This window comes from Colobus angolensis, unplaced genomic scaffold (genome assembly GCF_000951035.1).
Source record: "Colobus angolensis palliatus isolate OR3802 unplaced genomic scaffold, Cang.pa_1.0 Scaffold69, whole genome shotgun sequence".
Taxonomy (NCBI): Eukaryota; Metazoa; Chordata; class Mammalia; order Primates; family Cercopithecidae; genus Colobus; species Colobus angolensis.
In genome coordinates, this window is record NW_012120598.1 from 9,160,818 (window position 1) to 9,175,629 (window position 14,812).

Consider the following 14,812-nt stretch of genomic DNA (forward strand, 5'->3'; position numbering starts at 1 on the left):
GTCAGTGATATGATTTATTAGTACTACATTTTCTCCAGTGAAAACAATTAATAATTGTTGTCATATTCTGTTACATAAAATTCAGAAACCAGGCTGGGTGTGGTGGCTCATGCTTGTAATTCTAGCAGTTTGGGAGGCTGAGGCGGGTGGATCACTTGAGGTCAGGAGTTCAAGACCACCCGGGCGACAGAGCGAGACTCCATCTCAAAAAAAAAAAAAAAAAAAAAGTCAGTGATATGATTTATTAGTACTACATTTTCTCCAGTGAAAACAATTAATAATTGTTGTCATATTCTGTTACATAAAATTCAGAAACCAGGCTAGGTGTGGTGGCTCATGCTTGTAATTCTAGCAGTTTGGGAGGCTGAGGCGGGTGGATCACTTGAGGTCAGGAGTTCAAGACCAGCCTGGCCAACACGGTGAAATCAGGTATCTACTAAAATTACAAAAATCAGCCGGAACTCGCTTGAAGTGGGAGATGGAGATGGCAGTGAACTGAGATCATGCCACTGCACTTCATCATGGGCAACAGAGAGAGACTCCATCTCAAATAATAATGATAATAATAATAATAAGTAAAATAAAATAAAAATTCAGAAACTGAGTGAATTAACTATATTCCTTGGAACTTAATGCAAATGAACATATTTTAGGACTTGCTCACTTTTTAATATTTACTGTATATGTTTTCTTTTGCCTCTTTTCACTATTGTTTTTCTTGTCACTTTTATATCACTTTGCAACACAGATTTTGAGTTGTTTGCAATTGTAACTTGTGAAGCAATAACAACTTTATTTCTTCATATCAAGACAGTTTCGCAAACCTTACTTCCATGCCAATGAATTGTGTTTTCTAGAATTTCCTAAAACTTGCAAATTCAATTGTTTACCATTGTGCACATGACATTTGGAGATGAGTTTTTCTTCCTTAACAACATACTTTTTCCACATCAAGATAATTAAGTTAGAAATAGTATTCCAGGCTGGGCGCTGTGGCTCATGCCTGTAATCCCAGCACTTTGGGAGGCCAACACGGGCAGATCACATGACGTCGGGAGTTCGAGACCAGCCTGACCAACATGGAGAAACCCCGTCTTTACTAAAAATACAAAATTAGCTTGGTGTGGCGTGTGCGCCTGTAATCCCAGCTACTCGGGAGGCTGAGGCAGGAGAATAGCTTAAATCCAGGAGGCGGAGGTTGAGGTGAGCCGAGATCGCTTCATTGCATTCCAGCCTGGGCAACAAGAGTGAAAGTCGTCTCCAAAAGAAAGAAAGAAAAGAAAGAGAGAAAGAGAGAGAGAGAGGAAGAAAGAGAGTATTCCAAGTATTCCAATCCATCTCTGTGACTTTAGCCTTACCATTTTATAATGGAGCGAAAGTTACAACGCTAGTTCCTCTGGGATTCATTTGTAATTTATTTTATATTTTTGAATGAGAAGGGTTAAAACAGATTCTGCAGATCACAGCTATCAGAACTAATCAAAGTAAGAAATAGGCAAAAACTAGTAATATCCATTGCCGGTAATGAAAAAAAAAACATTGTGCCAACGAGAGCAGGAGGCTATTTTATATATGTTATAAATAGTGCAGTCTCAGTTATTCCTTTTTAGCATTCACAAGTACTGAAAATATTGACAATACAAGGTCACAGAAGCAATACGTCACCTCAAGCATCAAAATGTAGAGAAAAAGCTCTGATTAGAGTTATGATAGTAAGTTAGCATAACACTTAATACAGTTCTTACTCATGAAATATATATTAAGGTTTTGATGACTTAAGTGCTTTCACCAAACTGATAGCTTGTTTCTGTGTATAGAATTTCTCACCACTTATGTTTAGGTAAAATATTTTTAAGATTACTGTTAATCATATTATTTTATATTGGTGATTTATTTTCTATAATGGAGACACAGAGTAGTTATTAAATTACCCTTTTTTCCCAAAATATACCCCAGTCCAAGAGCATATTCTTAACTAGTTTTCATGTACACCTCTTATTTCTAAAGTAGAGAATACAGAACCCACATCTAATACAGTTAATTTGAATTTAGATTGTAATAATCTCTAAACGCAATCACTAAAATTGGCCTGAGGATTTATATTAAATTTTTTTTCTGTAGAGTAGTACTTTGTGTTTCTGTAAATATTAATTATTGCAGCCCTTTGTGGGCAGATAGAGGGAATTTATGAAAATAAAATCATTTTCTTCATCTGTGACCAGCTTTTGTCTGTGATTTAGGATGAGAAACCTAAATCAGTTTACTCTGCAAGGAAATATTAGGTGTTATAAAAATAAATATTTATTCTGAAAAATAATAAAATTATAAAGTTATTTTGGTGCACAGTAAAGAAGTGCTTGATCACCATGGTTTCGTTAGTATCACATACCTCCAATATAATAGTACTATTAACACTTTGTAATAATGTCTTTGCTTTGAATTATTCTAATTGTCCTGTGCATGAATCTAGGCATATATTCATCTTTTCAGGTTTTGTTATCTACTATAGTTTTAATAGAGCTATTAGAGATACAAAATAAGTAATATCAAGAATGGAAACCAAGCATCATTTACTGCATAGACATTACAATGACAAACGCTTTAATATTATTTTCTCCTCTACACAAACATTATTTCTTTTTAAAATAGCCTTGTGTATATTTCACTGACATTTATATTCAAAGCGATGACAAATTTCCTGACATGTCTTTATTTCAGTAAATATAATTATTTTATTTTGAAAGGGAAAACACTATCTTAAAAAGACAGACTATTGTTGAAAACCTAAACTCTGTAAGATATCTTTTTATACTTTTGCATTAAATTATAGATATACGGTTTATGAGACTTTCTCTGACATTCATACAAGTTTTCATGAAAAATATTTCAATAGAAAATGGATTTTAGATATTCACATGTACTTTCATCGAAAAAGTAAAAACACTATTCTTTTACAAATAATTAATATTTAAATATGTAATACAACAATAATAATGTGTTATCATTTTGCCAATACCCATGTGAATAGAAGTAAGCACTCCCAGCTACATACTCAGGTTCTGTTAGCGGTGTGGTTTCATTTGGCTCATTTACTGGGCTCCCATCTTCGTGATTAGTAATTCTTTCATCCTCTGTTCTCATCTCCACTATTGGTTCTTTTGATCCATCTTTCCTAGAAACATAAACAAAAACATCTCACCTGTTTAATGTAAAAAGGGATGCATTATGGAACAAACACAGTTTAAAATCACCAAATTCTACTTTCCTCCAAATAAATCCAACTTGGTTAATTTATGGAAACCACTGAGAAATGTTTTTCTGTTTAAATTTATCTTACCATATATTATTACTCAGAAAAAAAGGAAGAAATTCCATTCTTTTGGGATATCTTTTTCTGATCAAAATTGTATCAACTATTTTGCAAAATTGGTACACATTTTAAATCCTATTGTACACTTTCTATTTGGAAAAAAATGAAAATATTTTGTTAATAAAATGTATAGCATCAAGTAGCTTTCTTTCCCCTCACTAGCCAAATGTTAAAATTTCAAACTATTTTAAAACATTTTTAAAATAATAAAAAAGAAACATATAACAATTTTAAAATATTTGAAATACTTTGGAAATGTTGCTTTTATTTCAAAATTTAGAAGACGAAATTTGTGTGTGTTGTTTTCTTTTAAATATGTCTATCAATTTGTATGAAAGATCTTAACTGTAAAATGATTATGGACTTCTAACATATTCAAGTTCTTCAAGAAAATAGTTTAAATAAAGTAATCTTTGTAACATACATGCATACCTCTTCATTTATAACTTCATACTCCAATGTCATCTTTATCAAATTTCAAACATATATGACAGTAAATGTAATTTTTCATAATTGATGAAAAATAGAAAACAATACAAAGTTTCATGTCTCATAACTGAACAACAACCAAAAAAAGGATAACAAGGAAGTTATTTGGTGATGACAAGGAGTAAAGTGAGATAGAAGACTTGGGAATGAGGTACTCATAATAAAGATTTAAATAGGTACAGAAAAAAAAAAACAACTAAGGAAGGGTTGGGGACTTTAATATGTATTCATTCAACAGTTTTCCTATAAATGTGTACAGTAACATTATTTATAAACTGCCAAAAACTGTAACCAACTTGTCTTCCAATAAATGAATGGATAGTAGGCAATTGATAAATAAGCTATGGACCATCAGTAAAATTTAAAATTACTCATAATAAAAAATAAATGAGCTGCCTACCATGAAAATACATAGAAAAACTTTAAATATAGTTACTAAGGCAATTAAGGCAGTCTGAAATGACTAAATACTTTATAATTCCAACTATATGACATTCTGGAAATGACTAATCCATAATGACAATAATAAAGTCAGTAGTTGCCAGGGACTAGAGGAAGGGTGGCACATTTGGAACATTCAGGGCAGGGAAACTGTTATATTTCTTATCATAATGGTGGCTATAGGACATTCAAAGTTGCTCTTAAGAAGCTTCTTAAGAGCATGATTATTTTATAAAATCACATATAGATACTGCTTTTGAAACTAAAATATTTGGTTACTTACAGAAATGCTAATATATGTTATGTTGTATTAACAGAGAGATAGAGATTTCACATTAAAACTGTAGATGTCTAAATGCACTCTGTCCCTGTCAAATGGTATCCAGTCTATCATAAAAGGTGATATTACTATATTAAATATAAATTATGTATGTTGGTACTGCTTTTGTAACTAAAATATTTAGCTACTTAAAGAAACACTGATACTATGTTATGTTTTATTAATATTAACACAGAGAGAGAGAGACACGGTTTCCACACATTAAAGACAGTAAATGTCCATGCACTCTGCCCCTGTCAGATGTCATCTGGTATATCATGAGAGGTGATATTATTGATTAATTAATAAGCACACCCTGCCAGAATGTAAGGATTTCATACAATTAATTAATCATGAAAACAGCTTTGAGAATGATTAGTTTAGAAAAGGGAAGAAGAGTAAAAGGGTATACTATGGCTACCTTAAAATACAAATATGGCTGTAAGGTTTTTAAAATATTGATGTATTCTATGTTTTATTTCAAAATGCATGATTTATAAAAAGTTTAACTCTACTATGTAGAATAACCTACTTGCAAAGAATTTTAACTTGAATGGAAGGATATGCAAAAATAATCCAAATAAAACACATCCCAAAACAAATTTAATATGGAAAATTTCATGTTCTTTATGCCCGCATTGGACAGGAGGTATCGTCATGTGAGTTAGTATTCTCTTTACTTTCTCAGATTTTCTGATTAATTGCTTGTGATTCAAGTTTGGGCCCACGTATACAGCTAAAATTGAGGAGCAGGTATTTATGTAATATTTCACTCATAATAACCACCAGATACTACTGTCATGATGCCTTTGTAAGGGGGAATGAATGAAAAGGAGATTAGGACTGAACATCCAATAAGACCTCATTCATCTATGTTTTTATGAATCAACCATGATATTTTCATTTCACATATTATGGAAGGGATGAAAATGATTCAAATATGCCAATTAGACAACAGCAAAATTTCACTCGTTTTTTATAATCTGTGTGCCATTTGTTTCCCAGGGATTATAATAACTTGCTGAAGCATATAACTTCTTTTCTGAAATATTTGAAATTATATAATTAGATATTTTATAGATTTTATTCTGTATATTCACTTTTCCCCAACATCCTTGATTCTTCTTGTTTCTTCCTTATTATTTAGATTAGTGTAATTCAGTATAATAGCCAGTCTTTTGAGGTGATAAATGTGTGGCTGTGATGGAGTAATGATAAATATTTCTAGACACACGTGTATATGTCTACTAGAAGGTAAACCTTGTTTATTAATGTTTATCTTTTTCTTTTCGTCTTTCTACTTTCCCATGTACATGTATTCATTATTACAAACTATTAACCATATACATCTTAATTTTTTAACATCAGGAAAAGAATCTGCTATGATGCCCAGCAATTATAAACTACAAAGAATAATTTTTGAATTCCATTTGCATAGACTTTATTTAGACCAGTTTTAATTTCATAGCAAAATTGAGAGGGAGATACAGAGATTTCCCATATATCCCCTGCTCTCACACATGCATAGCCTCCCCGATTAACAACATCTCCCACCAGAGTGGTGCACATGTTACAATCAATGAACCTACATTGACACATCATTACCCCATATTTATACTTTATATTAAGGTTCACTCTTGGGGTTGTACATTCTATGTGTTTGAAAATGTTTATAATGACATTTTCCCACAATTATTTTATCAACCACTGATCTTTTCAGTGTCTTTTGTTTCTCTCAAAGCAAAACTATATTTGTCATATAGTTGGAATTATAAAGTAGGTAGTCTTTTAAAATTGGCTGATTTCACTTAGTAATAGTCATCTAAGTTTCCTCCATGTTTCTTCATGGCTTGCTATCTTTTTCCTTTTTAGTGCTGAATAATGTCGCATCGTTGGGATCTACCACAGTTTATTCATTCACCTCCTGAAGGATGTCTTAATTGCTTCTAAGTTTTGACAGCTACAAAACAAGCTTCTGAAAACATCAGTGTCCAGGTTTTGGTGTAGACATACGCTTTCAACTTCTTTGAGTAAATATTATGGAGCTCAAATAACAAATTTTAAGGTAAAAGTATATTTATTTTCTTGAGAAGCTGCTAAATTGTCTTCCAAAGTGATTGTATCACTGCATTTCCATCAGCAATGAATGAGATGTCCTGTTGCTTCACATCTAGCATTTGATGTTGTCAGTGTTCTAGATGCTGACCATTTCAATAGGCTTGCAGTGGTACAGTAGCTCATTTTAATTTTCATTTCCCTGGTTCATAGGATTTGAAATATCTTGTCATAGGCTTATTTACTATTTGTATATCTTCTTTAATTAGGTGTGTATTAAGTATTTTGGCCCACTTTCTAATTGGGCTCTTCTTTTTATTATATATAGTTTAAGAATTATTTGTATATTTCATATAATAGTCTTTTGTCAGATATATTTTTTGCAAATATTTCCTCCCATTCTGTGATTTGTCTTCTCATTCACTTAACAGTGTCTTTTGCAGAGCATAAATTTTTAATTTTATAGAAGTCCAGCTTATCATGAGGTCAGGAGTTTGAGACCATCCTGGCTAACATGGTGAAACCCCATCTCCACTAAAAATACAAAAAATGAGCCAGGCATGGTGGCACACACCTGTAATTCCAGCTACTCAGGAGGCTGAGGCAGGGGAATCACTTGAACCCAGGAGGTGGAGGTTGCAGTGAGCCAAGATCAGGCCACTGCACTCCAGCCTGGACAACAGAGCAAGACTTCATCTCAAAAAACAAACAAACAAAAACAAAAAACAAACAAACAAAAACACCTTTCTTTCATGGATTGTGCTTTTGGTGTTGAATCCAAAACTTCACTACCAAAACCAAGGTCATCTAGATTATCTGCCATGTTTTCTTCTAGTAGTTTTATAATTTTTTGATTTACATATAGGTCGACATTACATTTTGAGTTAATTTTTATGAAGGGCATAATGTCTGTGACTAGATATATATTTTTTCTTATGGATTACAGCTGTTCCAGTACCATTTGTTGAAAATATCATCTTTTCACCATAGTACTGCCTTAACTATGTGTGATATGTCAGTTTACTTTAAGTATATTTATGTGGATCTATTTCTGGGGTTTTTATTTGGTTCCATTAATTTATTTGTTTATTCTTCGGCCAACATCACATTGTCTTGTTTACTGTAGCTTATAGTAAGTGTTGAAGTTAGATAGTGTCAGTCCTACAAATTTATACTTTCAATATTACTTTGGTTATTCTGGGTCTTTTGCCTCTCTATGTAATAAACTTTAGAATCAATTTGTCAATATTCACATAGTAACTTGTGATTTTTTAGGGATTACATTTACTCTACAGATCAAGTTGGGAAGAGCTGACATCTTGTCCACATTGAGTCTTTCTATCCATGAACATGAAATAACTCTCCATTTATTTTATTCTTTTATTTTCTATCATCAGTTACATAGTTTTCTTTATATAGATCTTATACATATTTTATTAGATATATGCCTGAATATTTAATTTTGTGAGGTGCTAATGAAAAGAATAATTTTGTTTTTAACTTCAAATTTCACTTGTTTATTGCTGGTATATTTTTGATTTTTGCATATTAATTGATTTTTACATATTAATCTTTTATCCTGCAACCTTGCTATAATCATTGATTATACCCAGGTGTTTTTTCAGACTTTTTTCATAGACTATCATGTCATCTGCAAACAAAGAGAGTTTTATTTCTTCCTTCCCAATGAATATGCCTTTTTGTAAATGGTGTTTTCACTTATGTTTAGAAATATATTGGCCTGTAGTTTTCTTGTCATCTCCCTGTCTGTTTTTAGCATTTCAGTAATGCTGGCTTCATAGAACGAGAAAGTAATCTCTCTATTTCTACCTTTTGAAATAGAATGGCCGGGCGCGGTGGCTCAAGCCTGTAATCCCAGCACTTTGGGAGGCCGAGACGGGCGGATCACGAGGTCAGGAGATTGAGACCATCCTGGCTAACACGGTGAAACCCCGTCTCTACTAAAAATACAAAAACTAGCCGGGTGAGGTGGCGGGCGCCTGTAGTCCCAGCTACTCGAGAGGCTGAGGCAGGAGAATGGCGTAAACCCGGGAGGCGGAGCTTGTAGTGAGCTGAGATCCGGCCACTGCACTCCAGCCCGGGCGACAGAGCGAGACTCCGCCTCAAAAAAAAAAAAAAAAAAAATGAAATAGAATGTAGATAAGTGATATAATTTAATGTTTAAACGTTTGGTAGAATTCACCACTGAACCTGTCTGGACTTGGTGCTTTCTGTCTGGGGAGGCTACTAATTATTAATTCAATTTGTTTCAATTGAGCATTTTATGTCATTTAATTTTCTTTCCTTAGCATATCAGTTATACTTTTTTTAATTTGCTTATTTGTTGCTCAAGAATTTTCAATATACATTTACAATGAACTGAATGAAGTCAATTTTCAAATAACACTGTACTGTTTCATGGGTAGCAGGAGTTCCTCATGATAAGTTATTTCTAGGCCGGGCGCGGTGGCTCAAGCCTGTAATCCCAGCACTTTGGGAGGCCGAGATGGGCGGATCACGAGGTCAGGAGATTGAGACCATCCTGGCTAACACGGTGAAACCCCGTCTCTACTAAAAAATACAAAAAACTAGCTGGGCGACGTGGCGGGCGCCTGTAGTGCCAGCTACTCAGGAGGCTGAGGCAGGGGAATGGCGTGAACCCGGGAGGCAGAGCTTGCAGTGAGCTGAGATCCGGCCACTGCACTCCAGCCCGGGCGACAGAGCGAGACTCCGTCTCAAAAAAAAAAAAAAAAAGTTATTTCTAAGTCTTTCCTCTCATCCCTTATATCATTTTTACCATTCATTTATCCTATACACAGTATATATACATAATATAATAAAATACATTGTTTCCATTATTTTCAATAATCTTATGAGTAAGAATAAGAAAAGTAAACTTTTTTAATTTACCTTCGCTTAGTCTTTCCCTGATGCACTTCCTTTCTTTAAACATATATTAGGGAAAGGACAGCCTCTTCAATAAACTGTGTTGGGCAAACTTGATAGATATCCATATGCAAAAGCATAAAACCAGACCCCTATCTCTCACCATATACAAAGATCAAATCAAAATTGATTAAAGACTCAAGCCTAAGATCTGAACCCGTGAAACTACTAGAGGAAAAAGTTGGGGAAATTTTTCAGGACATTGGTCTGGGCAAATATTTATTGAGTAAGACGTAAAGAGCACAGGCAACCAAAACAAAAAATGGACAGATGGGATCACATCAAGCTTAAAAGGTTTTGAACAGCAATGGAAACAATCAGTAAAGTGAACAGACAACTTACAGAATGGGAGAAAATATTTGCAAACTATTCAATTAACAAGGAATTAATAACCAGGATATATTAAGGAAGTCAATTCAATAGCCAAATAACAACAAGAAATAACAACAACAGCAAAACATAAAACAAACAAGTCCAGTTGAAAAATGATCAAACGATTTGGAGATCTGAGTTTCTAGTTTAAAGCATTTTTCTACTCTGAAGCACTTGTTCAGGGCCGGGCACAGTGGCTCACACCTGAAATCCCAGCACTTTGGGAGACCGAGGTGGGTGGAGGTCAGGAGTTTAAGACCAGCCTGACCAACGCGGCGAAACCCAGCCTCTACTAAAAATACAAAAATTAGCCGGGCATGGTATCGCATGCCTGAAATCCCAGCTCCTTAGGAGTCTGAGGCGGGAGAATTGCTTGAATCTCGGAAGGGAAAGGTGGCAGTGAGCGGAGATCACACCACTGCACTCCAGACCAGGCAACAGAGTAAAATTCTGTCTCAAAAAAAAAAAAAAAAAGAACTTGTTCAAACATTTCTTGCAAGTCAGATCCATTGGCAAAAAATGCCCCCTATTTTTGTTTGTCTGAGAAAGGATATTCTTTCTGCTGCATATGTGAAGGATAATTTCGCATTTCACAGAGTCAGAATTCTAAACTACTGGGGTTTTCTCTCTCAACACTAAAAATACTTCACTCTTTGCTTGTTCGTATGACTTCTGCAGAAGCATCAGATGTAAAACTTATTTTTCCTCCATCAGTAAAGGGTGTTTTTACTTCTGGCTCTGTTGCTCCTTTCAGTATTCTATATAGATAAGGAATATATATAAATATATTATTCATTTATATATAGTCACATTATATATAGTATTCATTCATATATATTCATATTCATATAGTATTCATTCATATATTCATATATAAATGTAGTATTCATTCATATAAATTCATATTCATATATAGAGTATTCATTCATATATATTCATATTCATATATAAATATAGTATTCATTCATATATATTCATATTCATATATAAATATTCATATATATTCTTATTCATATATATCGATATTCATATATAAAATATATAAATACACTATTCATTCATATATATGAACATGAATAATATAGTCATATGTATACTATATATATGGATATATATATGTTAATTTTCTGCAGTTTGAATATGATGTATATATGTGGGCTTTTTTTTTTTACATGTTTGAATTTACACATTTGAATTTCCTGGATCTATGATATGGTGCCTGACATTAATTTGGTGAAATTCTGTCATTATTGCTTCAAATCTTTCTTCTGTTTATGTCTCCCTGTCTTCGTTTTTTAATATTACCAATATGCATATATTATAGCTTCTGTATTTACTCCATGGTTCTTGGATATTATGTTCTGGTTCTTTTGTTTGTTTATTTGTTTGTTTGAGTCTTTTTTTTTTTTCTTATTTCCTTTTGCCTTTCCATTTTGGCACTTTCTGCTGAGATATCTTCAAGCTCAGAGATTCTTTCTTCAGCTCTTTCTATTCTAACAAGCCTATCAAAGACATTCCTCTTTTCTAGAATCTTCATCTCTGTGCTTGCATACATTGCACATCTGTTATTGCTTATTGTCTACCTTGTCTGTTAGAGTTCTTAGCATGTTAATCATCGATATTTAAAATTCCTAGTCTGATAATTCCAACATTGCCATCATATCTAAATCTGGTCTAATGCTGCCTCTCTTTTCAAACTGTGTTTTTTGCTGTTTAGTACTCCTTGTAATTTTTTTCCTGACAGCTGGACATAACTGAGTAGAGGTAAATGTGATCAATAGTCCTTTAGTAATATGGAGGTAATGTGTAGGGCAGAAGAAGAGTCTATCATCCCTCGATTAGGTCTCAGTCCTTTAGTGAGTATGTGATTCTGGCTGTAAACTTCATAAGCATTTCTCAGATCCTCCCACAACCTTGGTGGGACAGAATGACCAGAGTGGGCTGGAGCTGGGGATTTCCAGGGGGAAACCTAGAGCTGGGTGCTGTTGGTTATTTCCATTCTCCAGGTCAGTTAGGCTCTGTTAAAAACTCCACGTTAGGCTCTGGTTAAACAGTTTCTCCTGAGAGTAGACTTTGTTAAGAACAGAACACTCTGGTATATTTTAATGCGTTACTTCCCCCTTCCTTTTTCAGAAACACAAGGAGCTATTTCTCCAATATTCATTGTAGGAACTTGGTTAAGCTCACGAAGGTAAAATCCTCAGAAGCATAGGACCTCCTATGACTAAGTTGTCCTGGAGTTTTCAACTCACAGGCTTGTCCACATCGGGCCTCAACCAATTCATCAATAACATTTTACATTTTTTTCCTATTCCAGAACTGGTTCTCATAGACGTTTCTGCTGATAGGTTTCTGCTCTGATAAGCTGTCATTTTCTGTATCTGCCTCTCTGTCTGTTAAATTTTCAGGACGGTAGTTTGCAGTAACACCACATTTTTCTTATGACTCTAAGAAGAATTGTTGATTTCAGTTTGTTTAGCTTTCAGTTTGTTAGGAGAGAGTGGCAACTTTTAATCTCCTTGCATGCTGGGCTGAAAACTGGGAGTATTGTTTTGGTTTGTTTCGTTTTTCAGTGTTATTCAGAAAATACAATTGATATTTCATATATATTTCTTCAGTTTTTGTATCAAATCCTACTTTTTCTTATAACAAAGCCTTTTATGCAATCCATTCCCTCTGCCTGAAGAACCATTTTCCACACACCCCACCACATACACACTTCAGCTAGTTAATTCCTACTCTTCCTTATGCTTTAGTTCTTTCACAAGTTGCTTAGATAAATATGAGTAGGTAAATTACTTATTTTTACATAACATTTATAAAAAATTATTTATTTATCATTTGATTTTTTAAAACTAAAATGTGTTTCCTGCCAGAATAAAAGTTTCCTGACAGAAAGGAATGAGTCTGCTTTTTCACAAGTTATAGTCACAGAAGTTAGAATTGTCTCTTGTTATATAGATGTCCAATAAATATTTTTAATATTAATGCTTAGTAAATTATGCTTGAGTAAATAACAGTAAAAATATAATTTGTTAAAAATGTATTGTTAGTCATTCTGATAAGAAAACTTTGAGAATGCAAGATATGTAGTAATTTAAATTAATAAGAACCAAATTAAAATTAAAATAGAACTTTACATGAATACTATCCTCTAGGACATTGATCTTAATTTATTTTTTCTCTGCTGTGAGATGCTCTTAAAACAAAAATGCTCTAGGTGTAATTAATGTGGTTTTAGTAAATTGTCATGGTCATAAGTTTTGAAAATATGAAAGAGCTAGTCTCAGAATGCTTGGGATCATGTTTAGAAGCTAGTATAAATCCGAACAGTCAAATCAATTATATCCTACTTCTCATTAAGATTTTATATCTTTTTCCAACTTGAACGCTACATTTTTTAAGAGTTGAAAGCTATTTTCCCAAGGCAGAAGAAATTTATGTAAAAATTGTGTGATCAATAATATGTGTGGAATTAACCACATATTTTCATTTACCCAATTCCTTAAGGTTAATTAAACTCAGCAGGATTTAAAAACAGAGGTGTTGGTGGACAGATTAACAAATAGTAGGGTTATATAAAAATAAACAGCACAACTGCATACATCTGGCTGTTTGCACAGTCAAACAAAGGCATGAAGGTACATTTTGATTTCTCTTTTTCCCTAACCCAAATATGACATCAATCAGGTAGTTGACACTACCTCAACTATGTCTGTAATATACCCACTCTTACGTAAGTGTAATACCACTGCCTTGGGCCAAAAACAAAACAAAACCACCAAACAAACAAACAAACAAAAACAACATTTTTCATCTGGATTACTTCAAGCTCCTCTTACCTGGTCTCCCTGATTTTAAATCATTCCCCTAAATCTACCAGGCCCAATAACACATTCCTCATACAATAGCAAAAGTCATATTCTTAAAACTCTTCTAGTAGTTTTCTATTTCAAATAAAATTCAGATCCTTTTCTTTGACGCAAGAAGATGGAATAATAATTTGGCCCCTAGATAATTTCTTAATCTGATATTTATACCAGTTTCTCTTTCTTTGACTCTCACCACTAAGCTTCATTTGCCCTTGAACATAGCAAGCTTATTCCCATGTTAGAATCTTTGCATTAACTGTTTTACATCTGCCTAGAATGTTCTGTCCCTTGATTGTTATATTACTGACTCCTTATTACCCAACCTTAGGCTTAATGTCACCTCCCTGAGAGGTGTTTATGACACAGTATCAAATAACAACTTAACATCCTGCCTTTCATTTGTTTACTCTTTATCACTACTGGACATTTCATTTTTAGTTAACATTTATGAACTTTCATCTTCCACAACAACTTGAACTCCATGTGAACAAAATTATTGTTTGCTTTGCTTACTAATTTGTTCCCAAGTTCTATAAAAGTGCTTATAACCTGGCGTTTATTCCATAAATATTTGCTCAGTGGATGAGCAAAAGAGAAGACTTACAAAATTTAATTTATATCTCTATCTCTACCTTTATGTATAATAACATATATATAGTATATGTAATGATGTTACTATATGTAATATTTATTCAATGTGTTTTATCATGTGCCTCTATTTAAATAAAACTAAAACTAACTTTTGTGATCTGTTCATTTAGTAAGATAATGTAAAAATACAGACAATTATTAGTAAGCATAAAAGGTACTGATGAAGAAAGCAGAAGATATTGGAAATGAATTGATTCCACTAGTATTTACCATGTCTCTTATTTGTATCTTGTTTAGTGTGCAGTAGAGGCTAATTTATGTTAGTTCTTTAGTTTATTCCATCTCTAATAAATATGC

At 33.2% G+C, this 14,812-nt stretch overlaps 1 protein-coding gene across 3 annotated transcripts in view; it reads right to left on the reverse strand.

Annotated features, from left to right (window-relative positions):
• The window catches only part of NCAM2 (neural cell adhesion molecule 2), a 552,904-nt gene that overhangs the window by 3,003 nt on the left and 535,089 nt on the right, over window positions 1-14,812 (reverse strand). For all 3 annotated transcript variants that reach the window (XM_011926523.1, XM_011926524.1, XM_011926525.1), the window contains one exon: window positions 3,053-3,172. In XM_011926523.1, coding sequence (XP_011781913.1) covers window positions 3,053-3,172 — 120 coding nt within the window. The remainder of the gene's footprint in view (window positions 1-3,052; window positions 3,173-14,812) is intronic.